General features: G+C 50.9%; 1 protein-coding gene across 7 annotated transcripts; it reads left to right on the forward strand.

Moving 5' to 3' along the window:
- The first annotated feature begins 1,593 nt into the window (after nt 1-1,593).
- On the forward strand, nt 1,594-17,392 carry Ccm2l (cerebral cavernous malformation 2-like). Of its 7 annotated transcripts, none has more exons than XR_001782331.2 (10): nt 1,594-1,693; nt 3,417-3,584; nt 6,298-6,381; nt 6,479-6,662; nt 7,415-7,869; nt 8,345-10,564; nt 12,058-12,121; nt 14,139-14,268; nt 15,050-15,188; nt 16,566-17,392. XR_001782331.2 is itself a non-coding variant. In XM_006499326.3 (10 exons), exons 1-10 carry the CDS (start codon nt 1,664-1,666, stop codon nt 16,868-16,870), a joined length of 1,692 nt encoding a protein of 563 aa, XP_006499389.2. In that variant the 5' UTR covers nt 1,594-1,663; the 3' UTR covers nt 16,871-17,392. The 7 variants fall into 7 exon arrangements, 4 of the variants coding, with proteins under 4 accessions (XP_006499389.2, XP_006499391.2, NP_001359292.1 ...); XM_006499326.3 differs by having other exon boundaries at nt 6,482-6,662; nt 10,429-10,564; NR_164169.1 differs by having other exon boundaries at nt 1,612-1,693; nt 6,479-6,673; nt 10,429-10,564.
- The last annotated feature ends 1,100 nt before the right edge of the window (nt 17,393-18,492 follow it).

Genomic DNA, 18,492 nt, shown 5'->3' on the forward strand with positions numbered 1-18,492 from the left:
GAACTCTAGACTGGCTCAAGGGGTAATTTAGCAATTTTGATACTCAGAGCAGAGTCAGGGATTGGCTGGCATATCCTGATCTCTTTTCACTGGCCCAGCAGGCAGAGTGGAGGTCTCATGTTCCAGTGCTCGGACGTGACTGGCAGGATGCATGGTCTTAGGAGGAAGAGGCTGTAAGTCTGGGACCAAACTGCCGGGACCATTTCCTTTCTGGTGTGTGGAGAAAGATAGGAATGGCTAGGGTTGGGGGTGTCCTGTAGCTCCCACACCCAAGAGTGATAAGAGACCTGACATGGTACACCCACCCTTTCAAAACTACCATGCAAAGAGTTCCAAACCTTGGCACCTGCTGTTTATGATCTGTGGCCCTGTGTCTTCCGTACCATAGGGAGCACTAGCAAGAGAGGATTTTGGGGATCACCCTTTCATTGGGAAGGTCGGGACGCTGAAGACCAGGGCTTAGAATATTCACTGCAGCCAGGGACACCAGCAAAGCAGTTCTAGAGCTCTGGCATCCAGAACCCAGGTGCTGTGGCAGGTGCCCACGGGCCACTCAGAACACCCCAAGTGTGCCTGCTAAGGCACACAGGAGGTTAGAGCCCCAGCAGCACTGGACACTAGACTTCAGGTCCAGCGAGGCTGGAAGCCCCACGTTCTTATACTCATTGTGTGACATGAACCCCCACCCCCAATGCAGAATCCTTGCCGAGCACGCCGCCCACGTGACCTTGAGCCAGGATCTGCACACGAAACTGCATTTTTAAAATTTATGTCACTGAAATCATGGTCGCAGATACAGTGAGGAGATAAAAATATGCCAAAAAGACAGTGAGGCAGCCCGGAAGCCACAGATAAGGAAATAGAATTTGGTTTTTTATTTATTCATTTGCAGTGCTAAGGACAGAACCCTGGGCCTGCAGGCTGCTAGGTAAGTGCTCTATTATTGAGTATCCCTAATAGTAAATATTTAATATTTATTGAGTATTTCATATGTTCCAGGAGTTCTAAGTGTATTTAATCCTAGTCAAAGTACTATGAGGTCAGGTTGAATGTGGAAACTGAGGCATAAGTGGTGAAGTAAGTAGCAGGCAGCCAGTCCCAGAGGCCCCCATATACCATCTCTGAAAAATAAGGATTTATTATTATTATTACTACTACTACTGCTACCACCACCACCACCACCACCACCACCACCACCACCACTACCACTACTATTATGTTAACTTGCCTGGACATAGTCTGAAGCACTTTCCACCTACTCATTCATTTCTCAGAGAAAGGCCGGGGTTTCTCCTGGTGTATACAGAGAAACAGGCAGCAGGCTTTCAAAGAGGCTTTTAATGTCTTATCTTGCCAAAGTCATTGAGCAAGGTTGGTGGCAGACATAGGGAATGACCCAAATGTGATCTCCAACTCGGGGGACCGTTCCTCAGTCTGCTCCAACAAGTGCCGAGCCCCTTAGACGCCATGTTTGGCTCCCACCCTTCAGTTGCAGGGTTCCAAGGCAGTGTTCTCCATCTGCCCCCACCCCCACCATCAGATGGGAGGGGCAGGAACTCTGGTACTGGTGGAGTTTCCGACCGGGCAGGAAAAAGAACAAAGGAAATGGAGGGGGGTCTGGAGGGGGAGAGGAGGGTGGCAGGACAAGAGGAGCAGTTTCACCATGGAATATGAAGCCAAGAAAGGGAAGAAGGTGAGTGGGGGGTTGAGAGGGCCAGGGTTGGGAAATGTCTCTGAAGGTGGATACAGAGGTGAGCAACGTGGAGTTAGCAAACAGCACAGGGAAGGGAGACTGCCTTCTCTTTTGGAAGGAAGTTTCTTTCTGTCCCTGACAGCCAGACGGACATCTGGGCTCCGGTCTAAGCTTCAGTCTTAGTGGCCTCTGTCATACGTCTACTGAGAGACTGACAGGGTCTTCCTGTTTCTTGGACATTCTGGTGGTAGCTTCCCGAAGCCTCTCAGAGAAAGGGACAGACAGACACACAGCAGACACCTTCCCTCCCCAATCACCCAGACAGTAAGGCCCAGCCAAGATGATTATAGTTTGGCAGATTGCCCATCCAGGCTGGGGCCTCTCACCTGTTCCCTGCCCCCTGCCCGCTGTTTCCCAAGCCTACACCTGCCCTCCCCTACCCTTGTGCAAAAACTCACTCCTGAGACCTCAGTTTAAGCCAACCCAAGTCCTTTCTCCACCTTCCTCCTCTTTTGAATTTGAGAGGTTTTTCCACTTCCCAGTTCCCACTGCACCCTCATACACACGGGGCTCCCTCCACCTAAGAAACGGGGTTCAGAATGTTTTATAAGGAACTCACATGAGGTCAGTACGGTGGCACAGGCCTGTAATCCCAGCTATTCTGGAGGCTAAGGCAGGAGGATTACAAGTTTAAAGTTAGTGTGGGTAATTTACTGAGAACCTGTCTCAAAACTGTAAAAGTGGGCTGGGGGGAGGGGGGACCCGTTCCTTGGCAGAATGCTTATCTAGCATGCAAGGTCCCAGGTTTGATTCCCTAACCTGCAAACTGATAATAAGAATTTTAAGTGCCAAGAGAGCTGGAGGTATCCAGCTCAGAAGTATTTATGTGAGGCTCTGGATAAAATCCCCAGTACAGACACATCAACGTGCCCCCATGTGAATCATTGGGGCTGACATGCACAAATTCTCAGGGGTCTATGTATTTATTTAGGGGACAAGGTCTAACCATGTAACCCAGGCTGATCTTAAAAACTCACTGACTGTATAGCTCAGGCTGGCCTTAAACCCACAGCAATTCTCCTGCCTCAGCCTCATGAGTGCTAGAATTCACCCAGTGAGGTCCATCTGATTAGGCTCCTAGGTGGCCGCCCATCCTGTTTGTGTCTGTCTTTTGGGGAAGCTAAATAGCATGCCACCCGTGTCACCAGAATTGATGGTTTGCTTTAGAAACTGCCAACGTAGTTCTAGAATGCCGCTAGATTGCTGCCCCCAGGGCTTCGGATTCCATAGGCTCAGGATGGGATCCAGGAAACAGCAGTTCTCTCAGATTCCCTCGATCCATCCTGGGTGTCTTTGTATCGGTGTCTCTGGATTATACTTACATTTATTTATTGCATAATTCTAACTCACAAACAAGCAATAGCCTAATAAATGCCTAGCTATCCTCCACTTAGCCCTGGGGCCTTGGCCGTTCTTTGAATCTGGCTGGCAGGAGCTTCACCCTCCCTGGGTACTTAAAATGCAGCTTTACGATGTCCTACCTGCTGGTGTTCTTTCTAGCTCTCAGCCTGGAGTCTCTTTGCTTCTCCACCTGAGGGGGGGAGGGCGGACCTGCAGGGCTGCACCTCCCGCAGTTTTTAGGAGGATTAACTGAGGTTGTGGAAGCAAACCAGAGCTCATAAAGCCAGTGCTATAGTTACTGGGACTTTCCTGTCTCTACCAGGGCTTTGTGTCCCCCATCCGAAGACTGGTGTTCCCGAAGGCTGCACGCCAGGCTGCCTTCAGAAGCAGTGTCAGTCGCAGGCCCCTGCACTCTATGCCTCTTTATCCCCCTGACTACCTCATCGACCCCCACATCCTGCTGTGTGACTACCTGGAGAAAGAGGTCAAGGTGAGCATGGGACAAAGATGGTAGGGCAGGGGTAGGGGGAGCCTGGAGGCACACCAAGCCACACTCTGTGTCACATGACGGAAGCCTCCTGCCTTACTGTCATGGGCTGCACCCTCAGCAGGTGACATCCACCCAATGAGCTACCATAGGAGACTGAGTTCTGGGAAACTGTGCTGTGTTCCCAAAAGCTCAACCTACTCATGAGACTGATGTCTGCAGGCTCCCTGATTATTCAGTGTCCAAGTTAGGAGCAAGCGAGAGGCTGGGAGTGCGGCTTGGTGCTCGAGCACTCACCTGGCATTCTGAAGACCCCAGGCTACACAGCCAGCACAGGTCTGGGGGCGTGAAGGGCGGAGATAGGTGGATACCATAATGGACCCTCTTGCCAGGCAAGAGCTTTTCTTCCATTTTAAAACCACCGTGAAGGAGCATTGGGTAGGTTAACAGGTCTCCATCAGCCAAAGATTGGTGTGAAGTAAGATTGAGGCACTGAACAAACAGGCTGCTTGGTCAAATTTGAATTGCAGATGAGCAGTGATTATTTCCTCAGCATAAATATGCTCCAAATGTTAAATAGAACTAAATAGGTACAAAAAAAATCCTAAAAACAAAATTGTTGTTGAGCTGACATCTTGTATTTTATCTGGCAACTCTATAAATAAAGAAAAGCTAGAAAAAGAATTGTTTTAAAACCAAGGGCTGAAAGTTTACAGAATAAAAAGATGTGAGTGGTGAAATTCACCCAGATTCCTGCAATTAAAGTAATAAAAAGTTAATTCTCATACGGAATAACATTTAAATGATAATGTTGCTATAACTTGGAACACATAGGAGTCTGTATATTGACTGGGAATGTCTTTTTTTTTTTTTTGAAAAAATGATGTATTAATTCAGTGCTTCCTTCCATTTAATCTGCAATGAGGTTGTTAAAAGGATTAATAATGCGTGAGGTGGGGAGAGTCACTGGGCAAGGAAATTCCCAGGGTTCCTTTGAGCTTTAATAGTAGATCCCGGCCTGGGCCAGGTGTGGAGAGGGAATGGTTCGATGGATAAAGTGCTTGCTGGCAAATTTGGGGACCAGAGTTCCTATCCCCCAAACCCTTGTAAAGACAGGCACATGCAAAGCATGCATCCATAGTCCTGAAAATCCCACTGTGTGGAGGTGGGAGGTGGAGATGGGAGGACCTCTGGAAGCTCAGGAGCCTGAGTCTGGCATGTCATGTACAGAGAAGAGGCTCTGGCTCAGACGATGTGGAAGGGCAGGAGCTCATTCCCTGACTGCCGCACAGGGGCTGCAGCAGCATATGCCTGCAGTCACTCACAGGAACACACACACACGTACACGCATACACACATACACACACACACACGCACACGAGCACACACACACACATACACACACACATACACACACACGCATACACACACATACACTCACACACATACACACACACACACACGCATACACACATACACACACGCATACACACACATACGCACACACACGCATACACACACACACATACACACACACATACACACACGCATACACACACACGCACACACACACACACACACACGCATACACAATGATAGACTCTGGTCTATCATTCAAAGAGGCTCTAAATCTCATCTTCAACGTGGCAGTGGGGTTGGGGGGGGGGAGAAGCACTATATATTAGTGACTTTTACTTTCCTGAAGGGCCTTATAGAGTGAGATGACCATGTGTTAGTGTGTATCAGCTAACTGTTGGAAATGTGAACTCTGACACATGCATTCAAGCTTTCTCACTACCTCACAAGAGTCTAACATAGCCCAGGGAGGTCTTGAATTTGCTAAGTAGCCTTGGACTCTTTGTTTGCTTGTTTGTCAAGTCAGAGTTTCTCTGTGTAGCCCTGGCTGTCCTGGAACTCACTCTGTAGATCAAGCTGACTTCAAACGCAGATTTATCTGCCTCTGCCTCCCAAGTGCTGGGATTCAAGGAGTTCGACATGCCCACACTCCCATGGCTGACCCTGGACTCTAAACTTCCTGCTTCCACCTCCCAAGTGCTGGGTTACAAGCATGATCCACTATGACTTGCCCAGTCTTACCCTTTCTAGCTATAATCCTGGGCCAGGCTTTTAGTTAACTGTACCATGCTGAACCTTTTAAGCCTTAAAGTAAAAGTGAGTGGATGGGAAAATATATATATAAATTGGTCACCAGATCAACAAATTTGTTACCAGGTTGTATTAGCCAGGGTTCTTTAGGGCAACAGAACCGATGGAAGGGGCAGGGAGGCTTACAGGGTGTGGTCCAGCCATTCCGACACAGGCTGTCTTCTAACAGGAAAGCGTCTGGTAGTTGTTCAGTCTATGAGACTAAATGTCTCAGCTGCTCCACAGTCTTTGTGGATCTAATATTGAACGAAAGCCTGGGCAGCAGAACAGATGAGTTTGCCATCAAGACCGAGGGAAAGCAGGCGAACGTGAAAGTGTCCTTCTTCCATGCCCCTCCAAGGGCTGCCACCAGAAGGTGTGGCTCAGATTTAAGATGTGTCTCTCACTTCATATGACCATCCAATCAAGAGAATCCCTCATCGGTGTGCCAGGTGCTTGGGTCTGACAAGTTGACAACCAAAATTAACCATCATACAGGTTATTATTAATTTGAGTATTTCAGCCTGTCCTGCATTAACTCAGAGGCTAGAATCTCCCATTTCTCATCCAGTTCCTGGGTCACCTCACCTGGGTGACTTCCTCACTGAACCCCTCCAGCCGAGACGAGCTCCTGCAGCTTCTGGACACTGCCAGGGTGAGGTCCTGGGAAGGGAAGAGGGCGGGGTCTCTTTCCCTTTCCCCTCTCCTACTCCGAATTCCTGGGGACTCAGGTGATCCGACCCATCCCGCAGCAGCTGAAGGAGTTGCCTCTGAAGACCACGCCAGAGCAGGACAGCATCCTGAGCCTGTCCGCACGCTGCCTGCTGCTCACCTGGCGCGACAATGAGGAGCTCATCCTGCGCATCCCGACGCACGAGATTGCTGCTGCCTCCTACCTGCAGGACGACGCTCTGCATCTGCTAGTGCTTAAGACTGGTGCGGCGCGGGTAGGACGGGGTGGGAAGCCAACCTGCAGTGCTGGGACATTTCCCAGTGTTGGGCATCAGGGGAGGGACCCGAGGCTGGGAAAGGGATGGCAGAAAACCTGAGCACACTATTCTGAGACCAAGGGCAGGCAGAAGAAACCACAGGTAAGACCAAAGAGCTGGGGATTTAAGATGACCAGATAGAGAAGGTTGGGTAGGGCAGAGATGTTGGAGTCAAGAATTCAACCCCAGTTCAACGTTAAAGGGGGTGAGAGGTGGTTACAAGACATAATTGCTTGACTCTGATCTGACAGTAGGGGGCGCCCTGGCTAGGGGACCAGTCAGGTCTTGGAGGTTTCAGGTCAGCAACTTGGAGATGGGACTGAAGATAGCAAGGAAAGTCGTACTGGAAGGTGGGATGCTTAGACCAAGGTCTCCGTTCAAATGAAGGGTATGGATAAAGAGGACAAGTTGACTACCTCTCTCAACTCAGAAAGCAAGTCTGAGGAGGGCATTAGGGTGTGTTGGGGAGGGTGGAAACTTTGTGGCTGCCACCTGGAGGTCTAGGACAGAGCCAAGGCCGGAGGCAGAGTCATAGGCCTGGGGTGGGGACCGAATGCCCCGGAGCCAGCAGAACCGCCTGGAAGCTTAGTGCTGGGCAGGGCCTTAGCTCAGGGAACCTCAGAACTGCGAGGTGGCCCTCCGGGTGGCCCCAGAAAGCGATATCCTGCTACTGAGCCCCCAAACCCCTTCCTTCCCCAGGTCTGGGGGTGGACCCTGTGCCCGCGGGCATGGATGGCAGCCCGGGAGGTTCGGGTCGCGATCCCGGCCCTCCGGGCGCCGCGCCCGAGAAACGACGGGTAGGCACAGCCGAGCGACGCCACACCATCTGCAGCCTGGACTGGCGCGTGGCGTGGGGCGGGGGCGCGGGCGCCGAGGCCCGGGCGGCGGGAGGCGGCGGCAGCCTGGAGCGGCAGCGCGCGGGAGCGAGGGCGTCGGGCAGCTGGGAGCGGCGACAGACGTTCAGTGGCAGCTGGGAGCGACGGCACGCGGGCGGAGGTGCGGGCAAGCCGGGTGGCAGCTGGGAGCGGCGGCAGGCGAGTGGCGGCGTCGGCGGCAGCTGGGAGCGACGCCACCCGGGCCCCAACCCGCTGGATCCCCAGAACCACAGCCCCGACGCCTACTGCAACCTGGTCATTCTGGCTGTGGCAAACAGGGTGAGCACCTGGCGGTGTTGGCACCACTGCTGACAGTCACTATCATACTAATCACAGCACATGTGAAGCGCCGACCCTAGACAGATAGGGCACAACATTAACACTTAATCCCCACAGCAGCCCCTAGGGCAAATATGACATCTATTCCCATTCCTAAGAAAAGGAAGCTGGCTCAAAGTTTAGGTAACTAGAAGTCCTGCGGAAAGCAGGTGAGTTCAAGATTCGAACCCAGGAAGTGCAAAGCCTTTCTCTTGGTAACCACCCAAGGCAGACGCTTTGCCGTCATTCGTGCCTGTCCTACCTGTCTGTCGCCTTCCTGTACTCATTCACCCTTGCTCTCACTAACGTGATGATGATAATTTAGTTGTTTTTGTTGTAGTCTTTCGAGATAGGATTCCTCTGTGTAGCCCTGGCTGTCCTGGAACTCACTCTGTAGACCAGGCTGACTTCCAACTTAGAGATCCATCTTCCTCAGCCTCCTGAATACTGAGTTTAAAGGTCCACACCGCCATGCCTGGCTTGATGGTATTTGTTGAGTGCCAGCTGTGTGCTCCGCATTGGGCCAGATGCTGTGGGTGAGGTGAGTGAGCCGTTTGGTGTCCTCCCTTAAGGAGTACCCAGTCTAGCCGGTACTTTCAGCATTTCCTCTGCGCCAGGTTCCAGGGATCTGAGTAATGAGTGTGCCTGTCTACAGGGAGAGGAGGTCAATCCCAGGGATGCAGCTCAGTGGGCCCCACCCCCACCTGAGATAGATACCATCCAGCCCTCCTTCCCTGCTCCCCCACTCTCACCCTGTGCTCCTTTCTTTCCAGCCTCTTAAAGTCGGGGTGGTCCAGGAGTTAACCTCAATCTTTTCTCCTTTATCCACACTTGTTTCTAGGTGACTTCTACTCTGCTGCCTTCTAAAACCCAGAGTACACTCTGAATTTCACCTCTAACCAAATCTCTGCTCCTCTTGTCTTTTCCAGGGTCTCCTTCTCATTATGAATGAATTTGTTTCAAGCTGAGCCCCCAATCTCCTCTCAAACCTGAAGTGTCTTCACGTGCACATTTCATTGAATGGTTTCCATCCTTGGTGGCTCAGGCTGAAACCTTGCAGTGGTCCTTGGTCTGTCTCTCTTCTCTCTGTGTCTCTCTCTTTCTGTCTCTCTCTCTCTCTCTCTCTCTCTCTCTCTCTCTCTCAGTCTACTCTGTCAATAAATTCATTGGTCTTATTTTTAAATATATCCAAACCCTATGCCCACACCATTCACTGTCCATACCCAGCTCCATCGTCTCTCTTGGATAACATCGCTGTGCCCCCACCCCATTGACTCAGTCCTTCCTCACATTCTGTACTCCACTGTCTCATCCAACACAGCCTCATCCTGGAACCTTGACTAGGGAGGGCGATGAGGTCATGAAAAGGGGGCGGGGCGTACAGATGTGCAGAAAAGCTAGGATCACATGGGTCATGCTGGCTCTAGTAGAAGTGAGTGTTCTGTGTGACAGGGGATGGAGGAAGAGACCCTGTTACAACAGGAAAGGTTAGTTTGTACTGTTTAAACCAAAGCAAGGAGAAGAAACAGCCTGTAGATCCACGGGCCTGAAAACCAGACAGAGGCAACACTGTGCCTTGGCTGTTCCACTCAGCCATGGGGTCCTGGCCTGGTGGTAGAATGAATAAGTAAGTGAGTTGCTCTCCAAGTGTCTGAGCCTCTGGCCTCCTGTCTGATGCTCAGTGATCTCACACACAATGGTCAGAGTTAAAATTCCCAATGCCAGCATTAGCTGACGCCTTGGGCCTGTGGTGAAGCCAAACAAATCACACAAGTCCATAAAGCCTCTGAGCATTCAACTATAAAACGAGCATCCTCCCTGACCTGTCCTGTCTATGGTAAGGTTCAATCCTGGTTTAAACAGCAGTACCTGCAATGACCACAGATACCCATCCTGAGTTACAGTTGAACATTTACCTTAGGATTTTTAGAGCCAGATTTTCGTAAGCATGGTCTTTGTCTATCAGTTACTGCTTTCTGTGTCTCTCACTTGAAGAGGCGGATCCCTCCTCCTCAAACGTGCACTCTCCAAAGCTTTGCTCAAGCCCCTCTTGATTCTACCAGGGACACTATTATTGTTTCGCTTCCACAATGGCATTGGGCACAGAGCAGCCCATAGCCATATCCTGCGTCCAGTAATAGTAACGGCACTGAGCCTACAATTTTGATTCTTTGAAGTGTCCCTCCTCCTCCTGCTCCCATCTCCAGACAGGCACTTCAGCTTCTGTGCCTGTACATTTAGTTAAACGAACCCTTATGTTAGATAAATTTCATGATAGGCCATGACTCCCCTGGAAATCTGAAATTTGCTTTCATGGCAGAGAAGTTCGAGTTGCCTCTAGATTCTATAAAAAGGCCATAGGAACAAGAGAGGAGCCGTATAATTTTGAGGGGAAATGTGTTTGAAGTTGGCTTATGGTGTGGTTGTTAGCACTGGCTCACGCTGCATCTGAGGACATAGGCATGTCCTGGGGGGGAGGGGCAAGTAAGAGCCTGAGCTCTCCTCCTGCCCCTGGACCAGGATGCCGCTGAGGAATCCTGTGCGCTCATCTGTCAAGTCTTCCAGATCATCTACGGGGACCAGAGCATCGAGTGTGTAGACCGGGCCGGCTACCACTACAGATCCACACCAAAGCGGCCATGGCTCTCCAGCTGCAGTGCGTATCTAAACTCCCACAAAGCACTGGGAGAGGCTGCATGTCCTGATAGTCAGAGCTGATGAAGGCCTTTGGGAGTTCTGAGCTGGACCCCGGGTCTAGGGGTCCACTTGATAGAATGTCATTCTTCTTGATGACCTCTTTAGCGATGACCTGATGCTCAGGTTGTCAAGTTTGGGATGAGTTTGAACTTAGGCACTTGAACGTCTCTCTTGTTTTGGGTGTCCCTGCTTTGCAGAAAGTTCAGCATGTGTACTGTCGGCTAGCTGAGCCATCTCACCCCATGAGATTCCTAGGGCTGACATTTCCAGATTAGTCCATGTATGCAATCAAGGGTTGGAATTAAAGTGAGACTAACAGGGACATTTGTTGAGTGCCAGTTATATGCCAAGCACAATAGCCAGATGCCAAGTCTTCTTGAGTCTTTATGGCATCTTACCTTTCACATTCACTTAGCACAGACGTGGACACCTCACAGATGCTAGAGAAGTAGTCTTCAGAGAAATGAAAACTGCTCAGTCCCCAGGCAGGTGAGCTGGCTCAGTGGGGAAAGGGGCTTGCTGCCAACCTTGACAACTGAGTTTCAAAAGTTTCCCCCACGACCTCCACATGGGCACCATGGCACGTGCAAACTCAGACCTAAGCACATTAGTTAATAGTCCCAAGCTTTTGGGACGATGAGGCAGAAGGATCCGAGTTTCAGGTCAGCCTGAGCTGCAGTGGAGAAACTTTATCTTTAAAAAGAAGAAAAAAGATCTGTGCATGGTGGTGATATACATCTTTCATCTCAGCACTTGGGAAGCAGAGGCAAAAAGATCTCTGAGGTCAACACCAACCTGATCTACTGCAAGTTCCAGTCCAGCCAGGGCTACATTGAGAAAAGGGGGAGGGGGTAGAAGAGCCTCTCTGATGTCCCGTGAATCTAGTTTTACAGATAGTAAGCATTGAGGCTCAAGTAGTCACAGGTCACATGGTTGGTAGGTCAGAGTCAGAATCCAAGCTCAGTGTGTCTAAGTTCCAAAGCTTCTGTCTGCATCTCTCCCCCTCCCCCTCCCCTCCCCTCCCCTCCCCCTCCCCCCCCTCTCTCTGCTCCCCTCACAGACATTACATCAATTCCCTCCCCCACAGCCTGCTCTGGAGTGGTCTCTGTTTGCGCAGCCCCAGCAGCTGTGTCACTGGCCTTGTGGAGACCAATGAAGGGTTTAATTCCAACCCTTGATTGCATAAGCCCCAGGTTCCATCCCTACAGCATGTGCACACAAACACACATTTACCAACACTCTCCCACTGCCTCTCATTTATTTGTCAGCTGCTATGGACCTTGGCACTGAGGAAGGCGAGGATTAGGGAGGTCAGTTGCCTGAGGTTAGCTATGTGTCAGGGCTTGACCAGAACTAGATCCCAGGGTGCTGCCAAGGCCAAGGGGTGCAGGGAGCCTGGGATATTGGAGCCTGCATGTCACCTCTGACAGTTCTCCTGTCTGCTGGTCCCAGGTGAGAGCTGTCGTACGGACGGGACGTTTGCCTATGATGCCGACTTGAGCTGCTGCAGCTCCTTGTGAGTATCAGCTCTGTCTGGGACACCAGTTCCTCTCCTCAGCCCCTCCCGAACTCCTACAAGCATGATTTGCCTTTCTTCCAGTCACAGCTTCTTCTTCACCATCCTCAGAGTGGCCTCATGTCCAAGCTGTAGCTCCAACCATGCAACAGCACACCAGTGGCCTCTTAAATGACTTTAGGGAGGATGGAGATCAGAGAATACTACAGCATCACCATGCATGTTCACTGTATGAAAAGCCCTGGGTTCCATCCCTACAGCATGTGCACACACACACACACACACACACACTCACCATCAAGCTTAGATTTTAGTAGTCAAATTTTGGCGGCTTGGTCAGAACTAGCTGCAAGCAAGACTGCAGGCTTCTGCAGGCTCGGGGTGTAGCTCAGCTGGTAGAGTACTTCCCCTGCCATGCACAAAGCCCTGGTTCAATCCCCAGCACTGCATACCCTGATGCACACCTGTCATGTCTACATTCAGAAGGTAGAAGCAAGAGGACCAGAGAGTCACCGCTGGCTACATAATGAGTTCAAGACAAACCTGGGATATATGAAACCTCCCTCAAAATGTTTTAAAAACAATTCTGTTAGAAACATTGCCCATCCCCGTTTGCTCAGGATTGAGGAGTTTCCCAAGATATGGGATTTTCAGTTTAAATCCAATAAAACCCTCAGCAGGCCTGTGGTAGGGAGTTATCCTGGTCCTGTAAAGATTCTGATGTTGGCAAGTAGTGGCCCCTGCCAGTGGCCTGTGCCCTACCATACCAATGTTGATATTGGCACTACATTTGTATTCCCGAACCCATGTGTGTATAAACTAGCCCATAACTGACCTGATTTAGCAGAGGTGAGCAGAATCACACTAAGGACCCATTCGCTGAGCTTGCCATGTGATTGTGTATCATTGGCTTTTGTTAGCTGCTGTGTGGCTAGTTATCTGTTACGTGGGCTCTACAGTCTGAAGTGCTTGACAAACGTTAGTTCCTGTCATTTTTCACAGTGACACCAATCTTCATCATCCCATTTTACAGATGGAGAAGCTGAAGATTAGGGAAACAAAGTTTAGCATCCCAAGGGTCAGACAGACTTGGCTTGTGAGCAGAAGCAGGCTGGAATGCGAACTCAGGAGTCTACGCCCTTGCTAGGTCTGTGTTCCCAGACTTCTGGAGGTGGAAGTCAGAGTGTTAAAAGTTCAAAGCCCAAGCCCAGTGAGGTCATCTTATTTTAAAAGTAGTGAATAATGAGAACTTCCTACATTGGGCTGGGGGTGATCCAGAGATAAGAGAGTGTTTGCCTAGGATATCAGAGGCTTTCATTCCAACCCTCCCTGTCACTGCATAAACCTGGCTGGGTGGTTCATGCAACAACGTCAGCCCTGGGAGGTTGGAAGCAGGAGGATCAGAAGGTCAAGGCTAATCTCTGCTACATAGAGAGCTTAAGACCATTCTAGGACATGTGAGACCCTATCAAAAAACAAAACCCTCCACGATGATCCGGGCAGCCTAGTTTATAAAAAAGAACTCAGCAGAGAGAAAGGAGAAGGGCCACACAATTCAGCAGAGGTGGCAGCCAGCAGTGATGACGCCACACTGACAAGGAGCTTCCTGGGCTATGGGAGAGTCAGAAGGGGACTCTACCTTATCCAGGAACCAGGAGGGCTTCCTGACAACAGCTGAGCTGGAAATAAAGGGGACAGGTCATTCCATGCAGAGGGGAACAGTGAGAATTCAGAATAAGCAGGTAGAGGTCCTGTGGCTGTGACATCAGACGTGAGAGAGACAGTGGCGGAGAAAGAATTCCAGGCAGAGGGAGCGGCGTGTGCAAAGGCCCAGGATGGGGTAAGGAAAGGTGACCCGAGTGCCCAGAGCAGGAAGGGACTTGAAAGGTTGCTGGGCTTTGATGAGCAAGACGAGGTCTGGATAGCCTTGAGCACTGGTATAGAGGCCCAACCACCTTTAGCCTCCCTAGGGAAAGGAGCAGAGGTTGGTGAGGCTACTTCCATCCTTTCTGTGCAGCAATGGCTCCCAGGACACATTTGAAGCGTGCTACAGTGGCGCATCCACACCGTCTTTCCACGGCTCCCACTGCAGCAGTATCGACCACAGCAGCTGGGCCTTCGAGCAGCTACAGGATTACATGGTCACGGTGAGCATGAGTGGGCGGCAGAGCTCCGCAGCAAGCATGGCTCAGAGATCAGGGAAGGAGGTGTGACCAGGAGAGGCCAGCTTAGAGAAGCCTGGACTGGTGTCAGCCTGCACTGAATGTCTTGGGCACCTCTCCTGCATCTTGTCTTTCATCTCTTCAGCAACCTCAAGAGGGAGGCTCCCTCCTCACCCCAAATACAGAGAAGGAAAGCAAGGGTCAGAGAGATAATGACATCCTGCCACCACAGAGGAGGTCACCAAAGGATTGGGACTCAGGAAGCTGGACCCATATTCCATTTGTTTTACTGCTGTGAACGGACACCATGACCAAGGCAACTCTTATAAGGACAACATTTAGTTGGGGCTGGCTTACAGGTTCAGAGGTTCAGTCCATTATCATCAAAGCGGGAGCATGGCAGCATCCAGGCAGGCATGGTGCAGGAGGAGCTGAGAGTTCTGAACCTTCATCTGAAGGCTGCTAGCAGAATACTGACTTCCAGGCAGCTAGGTTGAGGGTCTTAAAGCCCACACCTACAGTGACACACCTACTCCAACAAGGCCATACCTTCTAATAATGCCACTCCCTGGGCTAAGCTTATACAAACCACCACACCATTCTGAGATGCAAAGGACCAGATGTTGACCCTCCAGTAGGCAGTGGAAGATTTTGCAGGCAGGCTGGGCCTGACAGAATGCCAGAAAGAACCTCAGCATTTTTAGCAGAAGTCAGGTGGTGTTGCAGTCTGGATCTGGTCCCCAAGGGGTATCCTTCACTCCCACAGCTGCGGAGTAAGCTGGGTCCTCCTGAGATCCAGCAGTTTGCATTGCTGCTACGAGACTATCGTCTGGGGCTGCCTATCCAGGACTACTGTGCAGGTCTGCAGAAACTCTATGGGGACCGACGGAAGTTCCTTCTCATTGGTAAGCCCCACTCCCCCTTGGCTCCAGGCATTCCCAGCTAGGCACCACCTGGGAGCACTTTGTTTTCTGAGCCCCTAAAGCCCAAGACTTTGAGAACCTGGACCTGAGGAGAGCAAGAAAGAGTGCAGAAAAGGGAATAGGATCGCCAGGAGGTGGCAATGCTCAAACTGGCAGGAGCAGAGCCCTAGAGTAGCAAAGCTGGTTAGGCTGTGATCACACACACACACACAGGGGGGGGGGAGGGGGAGGGGGGAGAGAGGGAGAGAGAGGGAGGGAGGGAGGGGGAGGGGAGAGGGGGAGGGAGGGGAGGGGGAGAGGGAGAGCGAGAGGGAGAGGGAGAGAGGGAGAGGGAGATAGGAGGAGGGAGAGGGGGGAGAGGGAGAGAGGGAGGAGAGGGAGAGGAGAGAGGGAGAGGGGGGAGAGGGGGAGAGGGGGAGAGGGGGAGAGGGGGGGAGAGGGGGGAGGGGGAGAGGGAGAGAGGGAGAGGGAGAGAGGGAGGGGGAGAGGGGGAGGGGGTGGGGAGGAGGCGGAGATGGGGGGAGAGGGAGGGGAGGGGGAGGGGGAGGAGAGGGGGAGGGAGGAAAGGGAGAGGGCCTATCTCAGCCTCAGAGGGGCAAAGCAACTTGTCTGGAGTCACACAGCTAGTGAAGAGGGTTGCTAAGCACCATAGGAATACTACTGACAGCATAGGAGCATGTGTCTGGTAGTTGTCGTGAGCCAAGCATGATCTCATAGACTCTCCCCACTCCTGAGAAATAAATATTACTATTTCGTCCCCATTTGCATGCGAAGAGACTGAGATTCACAGTAGCAAAGTAAAGTAAAGACATTAAAGATCCAGAAAGGGACGCAAGTAAATCTAATGTTTATGGGGCTCAGCATGGGAAGTAACTTAGTACACTTGCATCAAATCAGACGCAAAGACCTGTTGTACAGGTGAGAAAAGTGAGGCTTGAGTAGTTATTTAACTAAGGTGGTATAGCCGATAAATGGGAGTATATTCTTAAGACTATATTAAGCTAGCAAACACGCGGGGAGTCTTGTGTCATCTGCTGTTTTGAGAGGTAAAAATCTTGGGTAGGGCTGGAGAGATGGCTCAGCGGTTAAGAGCAAGGACTGCTCCTCCAAAGGTCCTGAGTTCAAATCCCAGCAACCACATGGTGGCTCACAGCCATCCATAATGAGATCTGATGCCCTCTTCTGTAGTGTCTGAAGACAGCTACAGTGTACTTACATATAATAAATAAATCTCAAAAAAAAAAAAAATCTTGGGTAAAGTCACCCCTGCAGAGATAGGATTTGAACTCAGACTTCCAGAGACCGCACTCCGTAGCAGGCTAGCTGGATGCTGGAGTCGCCTTGCCCTGTGTCCTCTAGGAATGCGGCCCTTCATCCCAGATCAGGACATCGGCTACTTCGAGGGCTTCCTGGAGAGTATGGGTATCCGCGAGGGCGGAATCCTCACTGACAGCTTTGGCCGCATCAAGCGCAGCATGAGCTCCACGTCTGCCTCTGCTGTGCGCAGTTACGACGGGGCGGCCCAGAGGCCCGAGGTGCAGACCTTCCACCAGCTGCTAGCCGACATCACTCATGACATTGAGGCGCTGGCCCCTGACGACGACGACGTCTATGAGGATGTCTCCCCAAGCGGGGGCGACCAGGTTGAAGACAACTACCTGTAGCTCTGCGGCACACTTACCCATACGACATCATCCCCAGTATGCCTAGACTCCTGGGTTCCCATCTGTACCTTCTGGGCTTCTTTCCTTGCAAATGGGTTCCCTTGCAAATGGGTTCCTAGGGCTTCAGTCCTGCAATACCGAGAAGATCCTGCAGAGGGCGGGATAGTCAGTGTTCTTCAAGATAAAGAATCGCTCCACCTACTGGCGGACAGAAAAGATTTCCAATTCACGCCCCACTTTCTGCAAACCTGCCCAACCCCAAACCAGAAACATTTCCAGAACCTAGAGACCTCTCTTCAATTTTACAGGCTAAGAAACTGAAGAGACTTTGGGGGGAGTTGTTTGTTTGTTTTTAAGGGAATGGATTTGAGGGAACACCAGGTTCCCATTTCCACATCTCTACGATAATTTCAGCTCCACCCACCTCACAGGTGGTCATTGGAGTGAATGGAGGGCAAGAGCTTAGTGTTGGGCCTAGCATGCTGTAGGTGCTCAATAAATGCTGTTTCTCTCCGCTTGGAATGTTTCTGACTCAATGTACTGTTGTTCCTGAAGCAGTGTGTGGAATGAAATGTTATAAAGACTAGTGGAGTTTACAGCTTAGAAGAGGAAACAGAACTGGCCTCCACAGTGGTCTTATAACGCGGCTCTGTGCCCACGCCCCAAACAAAACACACGCAGGACTCTGCAGACAGACAGCTGGGGCTAGTCAAAGAGTTGTGCAGGTGGAGCTGTAAGCTATGGAGGTCAAGATGAGGCCAGGCCCTTGGCAAAGCCTCAGTGAGGACAGTGAGCTTTGAGAAGAGGCCAAAGTCCACTAGAAGAGATCAAATGTGTCTGCAAAACCTTGCTAACCCTTCCACAGCCAAACATTTCCAAATCATGTGAGCACTGGGGCTTAAGAGTTCCAGATTCCCACTGGGACGGTGGCAGATGACCCCGCCCCCGTCACTGGTCCATGCAAGGTTCTCCTGATATTCTTCTTCATTCCTTGCTTGTCTACATATTCTTCGCCACACTACAACCCCCAAACATGCCAAAACTTGCAATTACACACACACACACACACACACACACACACACACACACACATACACATACTATGCAATGTGCAAATGAACACAGCGTAAGTGGTATTGGAATGGGTTCTAATTCTCTTCCTCCTCCTCCTCCTTCTCCTCCTCCTCCTTGTCCTTCTTCCTTTAATAATATTTGTTGTTTTTATTGGGGTGGTCAGTGGTGTCGTACCATGTTTTGTTCTTGTTTTTGATGTGATCATCTTGTTGTATAGCCAAGACTGCACCCAACTCAAGATCCTCCTGCCTCAGCACTTGAGTGCTTGATTACAGGTGGGCTGCCCCATGCCCAGATCACTCTGTAACATTTTTTTTTTTTTTTTGGTTTTTCGAGACAGAGTTTTTCTGTGTAGCCCTGGCTGTCTGGCACTCACTTTGTAGACCAGGCTGGCCTCGAACTCAGAAATCTGCCTGCCTCTGCCTCCCGAGTGCTGGGATTAAAGGCGTGCGCCACCACGCCCAGCCACTCTGTAACATTTTTAAGACCCAGCCATATTATTGTGGGGAAATCTAGCTCATTGCGTTCAACAGCTGCCAGCTCCCTGA

This window comes from Mus musculus, chromosome 2 (genome assembly GCF_000001635.26).
Source record: "Mus musculus strain C57BL/6J chromosome 2, GRCm38.p6 C57BL/6J".
Lineage (NCBI taxonomy): Eukaryota > Metazoa > Chordata > Mammalia > Rodentia > Muridae > Mus > Mus musculus.

Excerpts from the sequence above, each read along its gene's own strand:
- Ccm2l (NM_001372363.1), top strand. The coding sequence starts at position 1,664 with ATGGAATATGAAGCCAAGAAAGGGAAGAAG. Across the intron at positions 3,585-6,297 it reads ACCTGGAGAAAGAGGTCAAG|TTCCTGGGTCACCTCACCTG; the intron begins GTGAGCATGGGA and ends TTTCTCATCCAG. Across the intron at positions 6,382-6,478 it reads AGCTTCTGGACACTGCCAGG|CAGCTGAAGGAGTTGCCTCT; the intron begins GTGAGGTCCTGG and ends CCCATCCCGCAG.